This window comes from Bactrocera neohumeralis, chromosome 6 (assembly GCF_024586455.1).
Source record: "Bactrocera neohumeralis isolate Rockhampton chromosome 6, APGP_CSIRO_Bneo_wtdbg2-racon-allhic-juicebox.fasta_v2, whole genome shotgun sequence".
Taxonomy (NCBI): domain Eukaryota; kingdom Metazoa; phylum Arthropoda; class Insecta; order Diptera; family Tephritidae; genus Bactrocera; species Bactrocera neohumeralis.
Genome location: NC_065923.1, coordinates 65,061,523 through 65,079,929, shown reverse-complemented (window position 1 = coordinate 65,079,929; position 18,407 = coordinate 65,061,523). Strand labels below are relative to the sequence as shown.

The 18,407-nt window shown below is 33.8% G+C and overlaps 1 protein-coding gene across 4 annotated transcripts in view; it reads right to left on the bottom strand.

Annotated features, from left to right (window-relative positions):
* Positions 1–4,833: 4,833 nt before the first annotated feature.
* LOC126761876 (uncharacterized) overlaps positions 4,834–18,407 on the bottom strand; it is a 37,880-nt gene continuing 24,306 nt past the window's right edge. For all 4 annotated transcript variants that reach the window (XM_050478302.1, XM_050478303.1, XM_050478304.1 and 1 more), the window contains 2 exons: positions 14,760–14,934; positions 4,834–5,869 (listed from right to left, as the gene is read on the bottom strand). In XM_050478302.1, coding sequence (XP_050334259.1) covers positions 5,683–5,869; positions 14,760–14,934 — 362 coding nt within the window. In that variant the 3' untranslated portion in view covers positions 4,834–5,682. The remainder of the gene's footprint in view (positions 5,870–14,759; positions 14,935–18,407) is intronic.

Sequence of the window (18,407 nt, the reverse complement as noted above, 5' to 3'; positions counted from 1 at the left end):
AAATCGTGAGAGATGACGAAACGTGGACTTAAGCGTATGCGCCTAAAAGTAAAGATCAGTCGACTGCATGCGTGTTTCAACATGAGCCGAATCCAACAAAAGTGATGAAGCACTTCCAAGCAAATGGTGGCCTGTCGTTTTTCTTTTTGAACCACTGGATATATCGCAACCATAACACTAGAACAACGCAGAACAGTAAAGTGATTTTCGATGATTAAAATTTGTTTCTGTTTTCTAATCCTGAAATAGAAAAGGCAACATACGTGTTTTTATTTATTTCTATTTTCTAATCCCGAAATAGAAAAGCCAACATACGTATGTAGATATAGTTCCTATACATTTACATTGGAGAGAAATAGTAAGAAAACGACAAAGATCGACAAGCTTAGTTAAAATCGTTTCGAAAAGGAACTATGTCCCTCAGTCATTTATAATTTGGTTTATCAAAATGATTAATAAGGCAAATACTGCTAGTATTATTGGGCACTCGAAAAAGTCTTTTCATATTTTATAAATAGATGTCGTTCTAGTCGTATATCTCCAGTGCTAACAATTATATGTATTGTATCATATGTACGATACAGTGTTGGAATGGTGAGATTTTAAGCTTCATTTAACTAAAAAATTAAATTTGGGGAGGTTGAAAAAACAACTGTTCAAAAGAGAAGAAAATTCTATCTTTCTAAATTTTTTTATGAAAAAGGGAATAATGCTAAACAAGCCACCAATGAAATTTGTGAAGTTTACGAAGACGATGCTGTGTCAATGATTCGTTCGCTTCCGTTCGGTAAATTTCAATGTTAAAAATGCACCTCGCTCTGGTCGACCTATCGTTAAAAAAGTTATGGAAAAGATTGACCAGGATCGTCGCATAAGCAGCCATGACATCGCTAAAAGAAGCTCGATGTTTGGGTACCACATGAATTGTCTGTAAAAAATTTAATAGTCCGAATTAACATCTGCGATTCTTTGCTGAAACGAAATGAAATCGAATCACTTCTGAAGCGAATTTTAGCAGGAGAAGAAAAGTGGATCAAATATGACAATAATGTGCGAAAAAGATCGTGGTCCAAGCGCGGTGAAGCGCAACAAATGGTCGCAAAGCCAGGATTGACGCCTCGAAAGGTTATGCTGAGTGTTTGGTGGCATTGGAAAGGAATCAATCACCATGAACTACTCCAGTTTATTCGAACGATTGATTCTGCATTTTACTGTTAACAACTGATGATATTGAAGCAAGAAATCGTAAAAAATTGTCAGAACTGATCAACAGAAAGGGCTTCGTCTTCCATCAGGACAACGCTAACCACAAACATCTTTGGTGACTCGGCAAAAACTGGGAGAGCTTGGCTGGGAAGCTTTGATGCATCCACCATATAGCCCTGACCATGCACCATCGGACTACTATTTTATTGGTCAATGCAGAACTCCCTTTATGGAGTAAGGTTGGCTTCAGAAACTGTGAAAATTAGTTGTCGCAGTTTTTCGCCGAGACACCAGAAAAGTTTTACACTGATTAAATAATGTCTCTAGCGGAAAAATGGCTAAAAGTGGTCGACCAAAATGGTATTATACATACTTGGCTCATTAAAGTTCATTATGAATATAAAAAAGAACAAGTTGAAGTTTGATTAGAAATACGAAAATACCCAATATTTGATGGTTCATTCAAAATCAATGATTTTTGGAACTTTCCACAAATCTACAACTTATAGGAAACTAACAAAGCCAGCAAAAATTTCCACTTGCAAAATTTTTTTATTTGTGTTTTCACTCGAAATTTATTACTCTTTTGTATGTAGCTTAATTTTATTTTTATTTGATTTCTTGAAATTTTACTACCAGATTTAAAAAAAACTACAAGTAAGCATGAGAAGTAATTGTGGTAGATGAACAAGTATGACGATCACGTAACACACAAAGTCATAAAATTAAGTAAAAAAAAATTTTAATGATGGCAGTTAGCAGACATGCATCGAAATAAATATTTGTGGAAAATTTTTGATTTAAAATAATATGCCCATACATATATACATGAGTACTTAGAAAACTAGTTGCTGTACAAAATACTAAAATAAAATTTCGTTATTCACAAAAAGGTCTGCACACTTTGTCTTATTTATATTTAATTACTTTTAATTATAGTATTTCAATTTGAAATATATAAATATTCCTTTTTTATCTCGTTTCAACCATCTTCTGATTTGAAAAACATTTTTTTATTTGTTAATCCAATTTTTAAATTATTATTATTTTTTTTTTAATTTTTCATTCTTATACTGAGATTTTAAATTTTATTTTAATCCCGAATTTGGAATTAAACATTTAAATATTTCTCAAATATTCTAAAATAAAAAACCCACAACCCTGAATACAACACTTAAATTTTATGGGAAAACTCAAAATGCTTCGCATAGTTTTAAAATCGTTTCTACTGAAATTCCCGAAAGTCAACTTTTTTGGGTCATGAAGATTTTGTGTGTTTTTGGTAGGATTACCAGAGAATCATTTACTATCAACTGCTCTCCTGCGGCCAAGCTCTTAATTCATACCTATTTCATCAACAATTGGACCGTCTGAGGGAAGCAATCGGAAAAGGTAAACAGCTTTGAACAATAGAAGAGGAATTGAGTTCCGTGAGGTCAAGGTCAGGCCATAGACATTGACAACAACTCGCCAGAATATCCGTTCGACCCTGTTACCAAGGTATACTATCTGTTCTTGCCTATTGCGTATGATTTTGCAAGGGAAATTCAAAGAAAGAAGCTTTTCAAAAACAGCTATCCAGTTTTTTTTACTAATAGGGTCACAAGTTTTAAAAGAAAGATGTTATGAAATCAATATCAAAATGACAACTAGTAATCAAATAGGGTGGTGAATATTTGAGCTAAATCGGAACATTCTAAAGATGCCAAACAAAACCTTCATTTTAATAGATCTAAGACCAGATCAGTAAGATCTTACTTCTGAGCTAACCAATCACACCTTTATTACCGATTTAAATTCAGCACTAAAGATCATCTTCTGCGCTAATGGGATGTTTTGTGGATCTATTACTGGTTTGTGACTTAACCATAACAAAACTACTGCGAGCTGAATTCTGTATAGACCATTCCAAATTTGAATTTGCACAACCCTAATAATAGTCTCTATTCTCTATTTAAGTACGCAAATAATCATTCATTCATACGAATTTCAACCAGTTTGCTCAGTGCCAACACTAAATCGCTTAATCAAAGTCAAACAAAATCATACATAAATATTCCAGTCAAACGTCAGTTGAAACGCATAAAAATCACATGTCATCCCGATGACGAGCTTGACGAACTAATGATCAAAGCATTGGAATGACTTTGCAGTTGATAAAAAAATACAACTTCAGCTACAAAAGTTTATTTGCAATAACTGATTGGCTAATATCGATAATAGTATGAAATTTTATAATTTAAGTTAACTCGAATTAATGAGAAAACATTTAGGAACACTCATCTCGGTAAGTAAGGTTATGTATTTTTGAGATTAAACTAAACATTTTTTAGTTTCGCCTTGGATAATCAAACTTTTGACTTAAGATTTGTTAGTGGTAACTAATAATCCGGTATCGTTTCTGTTCCGAAGTCGTAGATAGTTTCATTTCATCTTTGAATCAGTATTAACACCAACAACAATGTCAGCCTCGAAATCCTGTCAACAGTTGCTACTCCGGACTGAGTAGGCAGTTGAGAAGTAAAGTCTTCTCTCTGCGACGAAAAAAGACCAAAATTCATAAGTCCCTCATGAAAATACTCCAGTTCTGAAAGCATTCGACGCAGTAGCCGCCAGGGAACACAGAGGAAGAGGAAGACCTCCACTCCGTTAGAAAGATTAGGTGGAGAAAGACCTCGCTTCGAATTGGCGCCAAACTGCTAAAAGAAGAAACGATTGGCGCGCTGTTGTTAACTCGGCTATAACCGCGTAAGCGTTGTCTAGGCCTTTAAAAAGTAAGATGAACGTTTTGTTTTAAAGCCGATATAAGTGGTTCCATTCGATAAAAAAAAATCCGATTTAAATAAATATTTTATCGAAACTTATTTTTCACTTAATAAAAATCGTAAGGTAGAAAAATTTGAATCCACAGGCACAGTACAAAATGTTTCCGTGCCAGTGAGACAAAGAAGTGCCCGTAGTGTCGAGAATATTGCTGCCGCCTGCCGCAAATCCTCATCAAGCAAAAAATGCGTTATTAGTCAGGTAGTAATCCATGCGCACTCCATGTGTCACCGTTGCATTCCGACTGTACTTGGCCCTTGATGATCAAGACCGGCACGTTACTGTGAATGAGAATCGCTACCGCTCAATTATAACCGAATATTTTTGCCGCGAATTGGATGATATGTACTCCCAAGAGGAGGGTGCCGCAAGTCACACAGCGAATGTCACAATCGATTTACTGAAAACCAAGTTTGGTGAAATGTTATCTCACGAAATGGTAAAGTCAATTAGTCGCCTAGGTCGTGCGATTTGACGCTGTTAGACTCTTTCCAATGGTGCTACGTCAAGTCTATGGTCAATGCCAACAAGCCAGCGACGATTAAAGAACTTCGTACGAATATCGAACATGAAATTTCAGCGGTATCGACCGATTAATGTTTGGAAACCGTCGAAAATTAGGTTCATAGTCTGGACTTCTGTAAGCGTGACCATAGTAGCCATGCAAAAAAAATCATACAACCATTTTTGTTTTATTAAAAAAAAATAATCCATTATTATTAAACGATTAATAAAATCAAATATAAATATATTTAATCCCTTCAATTTTTCCCAATCAATTAAATGTATTTATTAAAACAACAATTTCAAGATACTAAAATTATATTTTATTTATTTATGAATTTTTTTGTCATTAATTTTTTTGTTCATCTTGTGCCTTTATATACAATCGTATCCAAACGTATTTTAATAGGAAAACACATTAATTATGTTATTAAATATCTTTAATGAAATTGTTAAATAATACAAAAATGCTTATAGTATTATAAAAGTACTTAATTAAAAATGCAACTTTTAATTGACAAAAAGCACACAATTCGTTTTTATCTTTTTTACTTCAAGCGTCCGGATAAGCCGCTTACAAAACAAAATTTTTACCCTAAGTAATAGCGAAAAGTATTTACAAAGTTAACTATATTAAAACCTCAACTAAAACTAAAATTATTGGTAGGCTATTCGAAAATATTTTAGAATTTAGTTTATATCAAAATTTGGAGAGTTTTGAAAATTTTTTCAGAGCTTTTCGATTCTAAATTGCAAATTATGCATTTAGAATAATAATTCTGGTATAATTACATAGTAAGGTGTTTCTGAAAACAAGCGCTACCAAACATCTACTGATTAAGACTATACTATACATACAATATATGTATATAAGTCATACTCCTATAATCAAATACTACTTATGAATATCGAAAATAAGGCAATACAATAAACTAATACTACTCAGTTGTTTAAACGAACTTTTTCTTCTAAACTTATATGCAAGTATAGTCTAAAATTATTCTCCCTCTTTAGCTCGCTCTTTACATTTGACTTTAACACTCATTCATTATTTAAGTAAGCCTTTGTGAATTTCGATTTTCCAGTGTTCCCAGTGTTCATCGAATACTCAGTTGGATGTACTCTTAATTGAGTGGCTTAAACCTTATCTTACAGCTTCACCTTATGTGATAATTTCATTAACTTCTTTGAACTAATCGGACAATTAGGCCACAGGTTTGCACAACCCATTGGACCGCTGTTATCATCGCCTGTATACCGAAGTAATTCGCCCATGTGAGCGGCGAAATGCCATTTACTCGGCGCTGCATTCATTGCCAGCGACATGGTGGAGGATCTGAAAGAGAAAAGAAGATGGAATATAGTAAACATTCTGTTCAAATACATACAACAATTCTGAAAAGATTGCGTCATTTTTAACTAGATCTCAAGCAATTTAACATCTAGTCGGTACCAGTAGATTACAAGTGCTTTAATGAAAGTATTTTCTTTACTTGTTACTGCAGAAGTTACTTTACAAATTCAATGCATATATAATATAAAACCAAAAAAAAATTTCAGTTTGAAGATGCTAGAGACATTTTCCAGGTGCGGCTTAATAAATATGAAATCTTCAGAACCCAATAATAAATGATCCGAAAATATCATCGAACCAGCTGATGAATAAACTTTCTGATATTCTAATGAACTGTGCTGCATTTACTGATATTCGAATCTTAGCCAGGATTGTTTTATATTAGGTATCAATACCTCGTCGAAGTGATGAAAGAACTACCTCATATTGTTAGCTAATAAGAACCAATCCTAATATTCGCGAGATTGAGCGGTTTTCAATCAAATTTCGATAATACTGATAGCTTTTTCTTCCACTTTGCCCACTCTCTCCTAGCATAATTTTTCCGTAGGTAGGTCTATCAGCTGTTTCAAAGCATAGATTTATTTCAATAACGCGGAGAGCCCAGCAAAGCTGTGTAATTCTTCAGAAGCTATTCAAGCAGTTAATGAAACCATTTAAAAATATCTCTTTTTCTCATAAGGTTAGGTCGATCATCTGTTTCGAAGCATAGATTTATCCCAGAGGCCCAAACAAGGCTGTGTAATTCTTCAGAGGCTATTCAAGCAGATTTAAAATAAAAACATTCAAAAATATCTCTATTTCTCATAAACTAATAAAAACCAACAATCATAATAAAGGAACCATATGGAAATCGGTTGAACAGTTCAGCGCAGATTTTTACAATCATTAACTCAGCCCTTCTGTTGATGGGAATAAAAAATAAAACTAAAACTCACACCTGTTCAGAAGTCAAATTCTTCGAGAGTATATCAAAAATCTTTTTAAATGAAAATATTAATTGTAGTAATGCGGCTTAAGATAGGGAGATGCTCTATTTCTAATCATTTCTAATTTGCATAGAATCAGTCTCTCCCAAAAGGCTCATAATTATAAACCTAAGTATCAAATGAGCAAAAAATATAACTGATAAAATTAGCCTTCGGTTATTGTAGTGAAGTCCAAAGTCTTCGAAACCTTTAGTCTATTTGACTTTCAAATTCTTTTGCAAATTCCTATATAAGTATGTAGATATATATTTTTATTATATCCGCATAATTTTTCGTTCGTAAAAAGTTTTTTTTATTAATAAAAAAATGTCGGCCGTAAAATTGTTAACTTTATCGCTTGGGTGAAAGCAATGCAAGGCGCACGCTTTTGCCGCTTAAACTTCACCTTTAACTCTTGGTGGAGACGTGACTTCCTACTCCAAGTACTTATGTACTTAAGTACAAAAGTAGTGCGACCAGACAGTCCACAAGCTGCGGTCGCGGGCAATTACGGTTACAATTACAAACAAACACCCAAAAGGCATGAAATGGCGACAAACACTTAGACGGGGGGCTGTCAGCACGCCACTACTTGTATATACTAGTACAAGCTATTATTTTTCCAGTTTTTGTTAGCAAACGCGGCGGCATTTGAGAAGGTAGCCGGAGACTGTCTTTTAGTTTTAGTTCTTTTTATTTTTAATGCGCCACTTTAAGTTGCTACAATTTATGCCCATTTGTTGTATTTGTATATACAAATAAGTATATAATCTGTTTGTATACATAGATATAAATTTTTTCTGCTCCTGAGCTAATTGCGCACAAGTCAAGTGCGAGGTTACTGCTACCAGTCAGCCAACCGGTTAGTTGCTACGTATTTAAACGGTGTGCAAATATAAAACATGGAACTACAATATTTTTTTACAACAATGTATTTATGTAAGTATGTATGTATATATGTGCGTCAATGGCACAGCTGTTTAGCGTTGTCACTGAGCTTTATTGGTGTATACCGATTTCCAGTGTAAACAGTTGTTTTACTTAAGTTAGAAATTTAAATACAATGCTGTTATTTAAATATTAGGGAGGTTCTTAAATTTTAGAAAGAAGTTTTTTTACATAATTTACTAACTATAACTACCAATACTATTCTGTACTGTAATACATAGGCATATCACTGGAAACTTTGGATCTGGCGGGAGTGTATTGAGAGGTTATGTTAGGCTAGTCTAGAGCTCTTAAAAAAGGATTAACCTTGAAAGGGTATATCAAAATTCCCTTTTTTCAGATTTCATATATATGTACATTAGGGTGTTTCAAAAAAATTTTTTTTTTTCAATTAGTACTCGCAAAAATAGGTTCCTAGACACCTCTAAGAAAGCCTCTCCAAAAATCTATTCATAATAATTTTTTTTCATTGAGTTATAAAATTCATAAGAAATAAAAAATTTTCCCAAAAATAGTCAAATTTCAACCGTTAATATCTTTTAAACGGTTGGGTTTACGAAAAAATCATTAGAGGCCATATTTTAGAGCATTCAATTTCGTACAAAACCTAATTAACAAGATATTTTTTCAAGTAGTCGGAAGCGAGATATAAATTTTTCTATCTGATAATAAGAAAAAATAGAAAACCGTTAGGCGGAGAACCTTCCCGTTACAATTAAAAACTCATATTTGGAGAGGCTTTCTTAGAGGTGTCTGGGAACCTATTTTTGCGAGTACCAATTGAAAAAAAAATTTTTTTTTAATCACCCTAATGTACATACACTTGAGAATATATTCCGAAATTTTTAAGTTGATCCCAGAAATATTTTCGAGGTTATGAACGTATTTATAGGAATTTTTTACTTATTGTAATCGGTTTTCAAAACTTTGCACGCCTTTTTCTCGAAACGCTGTTTGTAAAGTTGGTGACCAAAATTTCTTCAAAACGGCTATATCGATCGATTTGAAAGCTGCACGACTTTCTTAGATATATTTGTAAATGATGTCTACTCCAATAAAGAAGAAAAAGAATAAATAAGAAATAAGCTTTCGATAATAACTCCGACTTTTAAAGCCACTTTAAAGTATTTCACAAAAAACCACTTTTTTGGAAAGTCGCCATATTATCAAAAAATATGAAATCGAATTTTGAATAACCCTAGATTATTACATGTTTAATTCTATGGTAATAATCAATTCTTTTGATTTTTACTTGAAGATATTTTTGGGAATTAAGTTATTCCTCACCGCCAAACAATTTTTTCGGCGGGCCTAATGGAGATCGGCTTCAGAAAAAACAAAATGAACTAATGATTATTACCTGAGGCTTCATTAAACAACTATTTGATGCTAAACACATTTTTATACTGACATTTTGGCGCAAAATGAGAGCTACTGGACTAAACTTCGGAATCACTTTATTCTGGAAAGCATTTAAAGGCGGGACTGATTCCACGAACTCCAGCTACTTATTTAAATCAAAATAAAATTTTGTATTGAAATCTTAATCACATTTGCTAGTCAAGTTGCTGTTCGTTTTCAGGGCTTGATAGATTTTTTAAAAAATTGTGAACTTGTAAGAAGCATGGTTCAGCCATCGGATACCATCCCTGCCCAACTGGGATAGATACGCCAGAAAAACTGATAGATTCGTCTAATAAGAAGCTGCTTAAACCCAATACTTTAACACAACAGTGGAGTTTTTTCATTACTCTATCAATTGAAAAAAGTTTTTGGAACCTTACATATATTTTAAGATAAAACATCGATTTTGTACTAATCTTACCCTTTAATATTATTAAACAGAAGTAAAGTTATGGATTCTTCGCCTATTATCTTTAAGAAATATTTAGTTTAGTAAAGGTATGGGTTATGCTCTATAGTCTTTCAAAAATATTTAATTCTTTGTATCAATGAAAACCTGCAATCGTAACTTTTAATACCGAAGGATTCATATATGAATTTAAGATCCGATTTAAAGCCCTTTAATGTGTTTCAGTGAAGTAATTTTTTAAGTTAACGCAGATTTTTTTTACTTGTTTTGATGGTTCATGTGTATGATATATCTTCAAATGTGGATCATACCCACATATCGAGTAAAAAATCAGCTTTGAAAGAAATTCGAAATTTAACCAATGTAGAATTTCTGTTTGAAAGATAAGCGGCTGCCAAAAATACTTATCACTTGATATCTTTTAGGATCACCCTAATGCACAAGTATTTAAGTGTAATACACACTACAAGATTGTAGCCATTGTTTGCTCATATAATATTCACATATTGGCATTTACGTTTGAAACATGTGTTTGCTGTAACCATTTAGAACAATTTGCAAAGATATCTAATTAAATAAGCAAATCGCGCTCTCTACCACTTCCTTTTACGGTATTTTTATTGCATTGAAGCTCGCACTCACGTGTGAAGTAATTTACTTGCATATTTAAGCTTCAAGTAAACGATTTTCTTTAAGTATGAACGATGTATAATTAAAATAAATATCGACAGTTAGCCGATGTTGGCTGATTTAGTCACTCACTCTCTCCACAATGTGGGCATCATTCGAAAAGCTAAATAACATTGTATATGTGCAACAAATAGCGGAATGACAATTTTAAACATAAATATGATATACCATATATGTATGTATGTATATACAATTATGTATTATATTTAAGTTTAAAATTGTCATTCCGCTATTTGTTGCACATACAATGTTATTTAGCTTTTCGCACGTAACAAAATCATATAATTTATACATACAAAATGTAAACGCTTGGGGTTAAGGAAAAGATGGTGAATTACGAACAATGCTTACTTTAAATTTGTGAATATATATACATAATGTACATACATACATGTAAGTATAAATATAGAATTGCTATTCATTTAGGTGAAGGTAATGACTACCATTAGTCGTGTGGAAGGTGAGCATGCTTAGAATTTTTACGACTGCTACGTAGAAATCGTTTTGATAACGCTATTTAGCATTAATGTTAAAAAGTAAGACCGAAAAATAGAATAAAATAATATATGTTTTACTTTTGAAATTTTTTTCAATATATATACAAAGTAATGTATTAATATTAAGAGGTGCATAAATTTTCTGTTTTAAGTATAAACTATAAAAAATCATTCCGATTCTCCTCGAAATCGATTCATTTAATCGATTTTTCAGGTAATGATCTTCAGTAGTCGAAGTCGATTAAGATTCGATTCTTGACATTCGAAAAATCAATTATTTTACGAGAAAACTCGATTTTCCAGTAGAATCGGAATCGAGTTTACCATCCCTACTGGCAGCCATCGCGTGCCCATAGAATAATCTCCGCACAATAACCACCATAAAAAAATGATTTTTTTCCATGTAATTTATATGGAAAACAGAAAATTTAGCATTTGAATTTTTTAAAAAGTTGAAAAAAAAGACCGAAAAATAGAATAAAATAATATATTTTTTTAATTAGCATAAAGCAAGTAATTTCATTTATTTAAATTAATAGTAAGTATAATAGGTAGTTCCAAACAACTTTTTTAGTCATAGAGAACGGAGTTCACCGTTGCCTTGGGCAATAATACCTGACAGATTTCATGAAGACATCTCGTCAAATAAAAAAGTTTTACAAAATAGAGCAGGATTTTAATCGCTATGTTTGTATGGCAGCTATATGCTATAGTGGTCCAATATCGTTGATTTCAACAAATGAGTAGCTTCTTGGGAAGGAAAGGACGCGTGAAAAATTTCGGATCGATATCTCATGAGCTGAGGGACTAGACCGCGTATATACAGATAGACAGGCAGAAAAACGGCCAAAGCTAAATCGGCACAGCTCAGTATGCTGATCATTTATACATATGTATATAGGATCTCTGACTTTTCTTTCTAGATATTAGGTTTGTCTTTTGAATTTCGCGGCTATATATAAAGCGCTATAAAGCTCGTATCTGGCAATACTATTCATCTTTGAAAGGTCTTGACATAACCTACAAAACGACGATATGCATGATTAGTTTGGATATTGCGTTCAACAGTTATACATAGACGTGTAAACATGGAGTTCATTAACGCCGAAATTCGCGCTTTTTAAAGTTTTCCTTCGTTAAAGGCAAATCCGCTAGAGAAACGTTCCGTGAGATTAATGCTGTTTTGGGGGATGGTACTCTATCACATCGAACAGCGGAGGAATGAAGGAATCGACGATTCAGAGCGGGTGAAAACGATTAAATCATGGAAAACGTCGAGTTAGACCGGCATGTGGCATCTCGTGACAACGCCCAGAAAATGGGAGTTTGTCACCAAATCATTTTAAACCATCTGCAGAAAGCTGGATAGACAAAGAAGCTTGATGTTTGGGTGCCGCATGCTTTGACGCAAAAAAATCTTCTGCTGAAACGGAACGAACTCGACCCATTTTTGAAGCGGATGGTGATTGACGACGAAAAAAGGATCACATCAAGAGAAAACGGTCGTGGTCGAAGGCCGGTGAATCGTCCCAAACACTGGTCAAGCCGGGATTGACAGCCAGGAAGATTTTGCCGTGTGTTTGATGGGATTCGAAGGGAATCATACACTATGAGCTGCTCCCATATGGCCAGACGCTTAATTCTACCATCTACTGCGAACAACTGGCCCGCTTGAAGCAGGCCAAGTATAGATATGAAAATTCTTTAGCCTCACCACATGATTAGCTAGTGGACAGTGTTCAGTTATAACAGCGGTGAGATGATGATGATGAAGAAACTCTTAGAACACTTTGTGTCATAAAGATGCCACTATCCCATAAATGCTGGTTGTTAACCAACGCTTACTGAGCTCACAGAAAACCCACCGATCCAGTGCTAGAATGCAAGTGGTAAGCGGATTATCGATCCAGTCTGGTTGGGGTAAGAGTACCCATTCTTGCGAGCTCATGAGCTTTGCAATTATGCTATAACCAGGCATCCAAGCCAGACTGATAACGAAGTAACATTACCATTAGTAATATCAGACACACATTGTCATCGAGCTCGAAGTCAATATTGTCGAATTACATGCGACCTCTCTTCAAGAAGTTGCACTTTGAAATAGTAAATCAATATAGTCACTCTACTCTCCAATTACTTGCAGACCTCAATGAAAGAAGCTGCTTTTTGAAGCAATACATCTACTGCTACCTTAATAACAGCCACATCCGCTTTAAAAATATACGTACTACTGTGGGCTGATAGGTGGTTAAAGTTAGTGGAGAGCTCCCAACAGATCACTCCCCCTCCAAACTTTCCCCATCCGCATATTCGAACTATATAAACCGACGCTGCTGAACTATTAGCCAGTATGCCACCCATTGACATCACAGGAGATGAGCTCTAGCAGCGAAGCCAGTCCAAATTAAAAGGACGCTGGACCCACAGACTTATTCCAGACATCCGCTCATGGATAGATAAACGACATAAGGACCTTGATTTCCATCTGACCCAAATACTCAGTGAACATGGGTGCTTTAGATGCTACCTTCACAGACTCCACAATGTCATTAGAACGAACTGTCCGACGTGTACATGTATTATTTTATTGCCCTCGCTTTTCTAATACAAGGAAAAAACTAAAAACCACACTCGGTGGTAGTTTTACGATCGATAATTTAACGACACACATGTGTTAGTCGACTGAGAAATAGAAAACTGTTAGCGAAGCGTCACCTTTCATAATGACAAAACTGAGACTTTTAACAGATTAGACGTCCGTCAGTCCGCACAATAGACGAGACTTAAATGTCCTGTCCCTCCCACGAAGTAATACTCAACCAGTGGTTCCGTAGGACAGTCCGGTTTTCGATGCTTCCCCCTACAATAAAAATAATCCCTGTGAGTATGTACGCAGAGAAGAAACCACTCTATAAATTTTTATATTAAAGAAGACATTTCACTGCGATAACACATACCAAAAAAGCACCTGATTTCTGGAAGAGATACTTTCGATTTCAAAGCTGAATGAATACGTCTTTCAGTAGTTGCTGTTACTTCAGAGAAAAAAATAAATACAAGTGGTAAAACAACTATGTGATGACAAGCGCGTGTTGAACTGAAGAAAATTTACGAATTGGCTTAAAGAAAACACAAGAATTTTAATTTACTGCGCAAATGACGAACTAAGCGCTAATTAAATCATCTGAAGCAACCATTAAAAATAAGCCTGTTTCTTATTATTTTCTTTCGTATGTACATATATTTACTAAACATGTGTAGTTTTGTTTATCGGTTTAAGTCTAGCGAGCTATTACTCTTGATGCCAACTTAAGATTCTGAACTACACAATTTTAACCAAAAACAAAACAAAACTTGTATATTTATGTAGTAATAAATTGAAAGTTTGTTTGATTTGCGCGCAAAAAACCGTAAGCACAGTTGTGCACATGTTGGCACTCACGTCAGGGGAACAAACAAAAAATTACCAATTCACTTCCTTATTTAGAAACTGGCTGCCATCAAGCAGAACTAAGGGAGACTTGATAGCTTTGCCAATTTTTTTGGCATCTCGCTAGAATTGTTTGCCAAATTAGCGTAAGAACATTAAGAATTCTAATATTATTTACAAGCTGTTGATTCAAGATATGTAGATACTACATGAGTGGCGCACAAGTCAAACGAGATTTTCTTTTATGCAAAATAATTAACGCAGCCTACGAGGGGTGTTATAGGCTTTTTGCTAATTTATTAAGATTCTAGATTTCTTTTATTAATGAACTTTGTAATTGCTTCCTCATTCCTGGATTTGAGTTCTTGCTAATTTTGCGCATTTTCTAACACTAGACTGGCAAGTATTGCGTACACGTGTAAATTATCGAATTAAGAATTTTCGCGAAGACAAAAATGTATGCTTACCTCATAAACAAAACTATAAATACAAGTATATATATATATTTATTAAGTGGAGTACTTACCTTATTAAGTACAAGAGATCCTTCTCCTTTTCGGTGAGCATATATTCTGGCTTTGCGGACATTTCGCAGAGCATTTTTGGCAGGCAAGACTCCTTGATGGCATCTGTTAATTGAGATTTGAGCGTGGTTTGCTTGCGTTGAAGCGCGACAGCTGAGAAATCATTGATTTCTGTGTCTGAGAATTGGAAAAATAGAAAATGAATTAAATTAAAAGTGCATAAAAATTAAAACTGAAGTTTTAAAGACACATAATTTCAGTAGAAATAAAATTAAACAAATAAATTTTGCGCAAAACTTTTAATGTGAATATTTATAATTGACTCTGACAGCACTACTAAGTGCTTGTCCAATAAAACGTTATAATGTTAGAGAACTCGTGACTAGTGTCTTAAGGAAAGCTATGGCTGTTGGTAATGGAGTTACATGCTGTTCTCTAGGCCATATTTGTCCCAGCTATCGCTACAAGATGTTTGCCTGAACTTTGTCGCCATCTACCAACTGCAATTTATCGTCAATATCTCTTTCCATGTCAAAACATTAACTTTCCTTCGATGAACTTAAACGTTAATCCGCCACTTTTCAAAAATAACTAAGCAGACGAACTGCGTTGCAAAAATTGATAAACATGGCTCCCTATTGCAACTTTAATGTGATTTTATTGATGGAAACACCCACTCCGACTATCATGGCAATAACATGGACATATACCAAAGTAGATTGTCAAAAAAGTCTTGCGGTATTTTCGCTAGTTGGCGCTGAAAACGCGTAGTTCTAGTTTTATTCGTCGCATCGGGTCATGCTATACCTTTTTGGAAAGCTCATTTCACGCGCTAACACATGTTTGATTGATTGTCGTTTCTTTTAAGTCCTTCGTGAGTTATAGCGTCGCAAACATGGAGCAAAATAAAGAGAAAATACGGAATATTTTACAGTACTACTACGATAAAGGCAAAAATGCATCTCAAGCCGCCAATAAAATTTGTGCAGTTTATGGACCCGATACAGTTTCCATTTCCACCGCACAACGATGGTTTCAACGTTTTCGTTCTGGTGTAGAGGTGGTCGAAGATGCGCCACGCTCCGGAAGGCCTGTCGTCGAAAATTGCGATAAAATCGCTGAATTGGTCGAAAGAGACCGGCATAGTAGCAGCCGTAGCATCGGTCAAGAGCTGGGCATGAGTCATCAAAAATTCATTTCATTTTCAATAAAAAAAAATTCAATAAAAGTACCGCAAGACTTTTTTGACAACCCATTATAATCATAAACCATATTTTTTATCAAATTTTCAAGCACAGTTACCATTTATCTGCTATAGATTTAGAAGTAACAGACTTTTTACTGCCTGATCACAACTGTCTTACATTTTTGAGGTCAAGATTTACTGTATTCCATTCTAATTTTTGGTTAACAAAGTTACAATTTTTGTTTTTAATTTTCATATCCTGAACAGAGTACACTAAGTTTGTCACGATGTTTTTAACAAACAGGAGGAAACGTGAGGCATCAGGCTAATGACTAGCAAATGATTGTGTACAACTCATAATTTAGTATTCTACGTGGTTTTAGTGGTATGGTTGCGCCCAATTTTTTCAAACAAAACAGGCAACCCTTTGCTTGAAAGTACTTCGTGCGCGAACAACTTTTGTTGGATTCGACTGATCTTGAAATACATATCTTCCTCTTCTTAAAAGGCGTTGAAATACATATACAGTCTCATTAATGCCTCTATCTCACGATAGGTTCTATGACGATCTTGCCATGCCAGTTTGTGCACTGCATTTATAGTTTCTGGTACAAGAACTGATTTTGACGACCTTCACGAAGTTCATCTTAATGTAATTTACGACCTAGATTGAACTCACCATAGCATCTATAAACACTGGTCCTTGGTTGAGGTGATTTTTTTAAGCTACTTTTAACAACACAAATAGCTCTCATGTGTCAAAACATATATACGCGAGCTTTCTCCTCGGTTTTTAGATATCAATGTGAAATTTTGTACAAGAAGCTGCTCATTTATCGGAACCGTTCATACTTACTGAGCAATCCAACTCAAATCCTGATCGATCACAATTAAAAGAAATATCTTTGTATACCTTTTTTCTTTTAAGGCATTTATGAAGGCATTATAGGTATTTTCTTGTTGTGAGTATAAACTGGAATAACTTAAATAAATAAGTAGTCACATGCATCAATCAATTGCCTTTGCTTCTCGTCCGTATTCTTTATAACCAACAATCATGGGCAACATTTGAAAGAGATAATCTACAAAAAATATGTTCTCAAGAATGTTCTTTTAAATGACAATAAAAATTCCCCAATAAATTTGAAGTTTCTGTGTTTTTCTTTTAAAAGTAGGCAACTTCGAAATGGAACACCCTTTTTTTATGTGGTGTAGGGAAAACGAGTTTCGGTATATTCTGTCATCTACAAGATGAAGTCGACTTATTTAAAGCAATGCTTAAAAATTTCTCAACGCTTAATACAAGTATTATAATATTTATTTTTACAGCTTAGTTACAAGCCTTATTACTAAAAGGATGCTGGATTCAGCTGTTAATTATGGTATATTATATATGTAAGGTATATAAATGGATATAACGGCAAATAACATATGGGAACTATTAAAATCACAACTTTAGTCACTTTGCTGTGTGAAAAAAAAAATTGCTGATTCATGAGCTCGAAATCACACGAAACGTAAATGAATAAATTAACTCAATATAAAAATCTAATTAATTTAACACTCTTTTGAATTGTACTAATTTAGAATATTTTTGATATAGTTTCGCCTTTTGCGAGTTTTAAATTTAAATTTCTTAAACACATCACTCTGAAATCTAAACTTTCCATACTCTGCTTTTGTTTATATGCGACAAAAACAATTTTTGCATAAAAAATATAAAATTTTTTTCGTGTTCTTATTTTTGCTTTTGTACACAAACGAAACAGACCAAAGTCCAGTTGAACAGCCAACTACATATATACATACGTATTAAGGTGGGTTCGCTTGATACTCCGACAAATTGGTTGATAGACACCTTTAAGAAAGCCTCTCATTTCATTGGTTTTGTAAGGAATTGAACACTCAATAAATTAGTCTCTTACGATTTTTTCGTAAGAGACCAATTAAAAGATATTTAAATTAAGTTATCTGTTTCAAGTAGTTGTAGTTGGAAGCGGGATACAAATTTTTTTATCTGATAGTAATAAAAAATATAAATTCGTTCGGGGGGCGAACCTCCTTGTTACAGGTAAGACTTTATACTTGAAGTGACTTTTTTAGAGGTGTCTACCAACCAATTTTTTGGGGTACCAAGCTTAAAAGATATTCGTTTTTTACCCACCCTATTACATATTTAGTTCCTTCTATTTATAAAAAATTAAGATCTTCCGTCTAGCAACTGTATTATTATGAATTGCTAATTTCGTTTAAATATTTGTTTCTTTATTTTATTCGACTTCTGGTTTCAAATAGAAAAGAAAGGTACCATATATGGTTATATGATATTCTACCAACATATGTACAAATATTTAAATTTATGTATATAAGTAGTTATGCAATCGAAAGTTAAATATTGAATAAAAATTATTATTCAAAAGAAATAAACAAAACAAAAACAAATATGTATTGTTCGGCTGCGTGC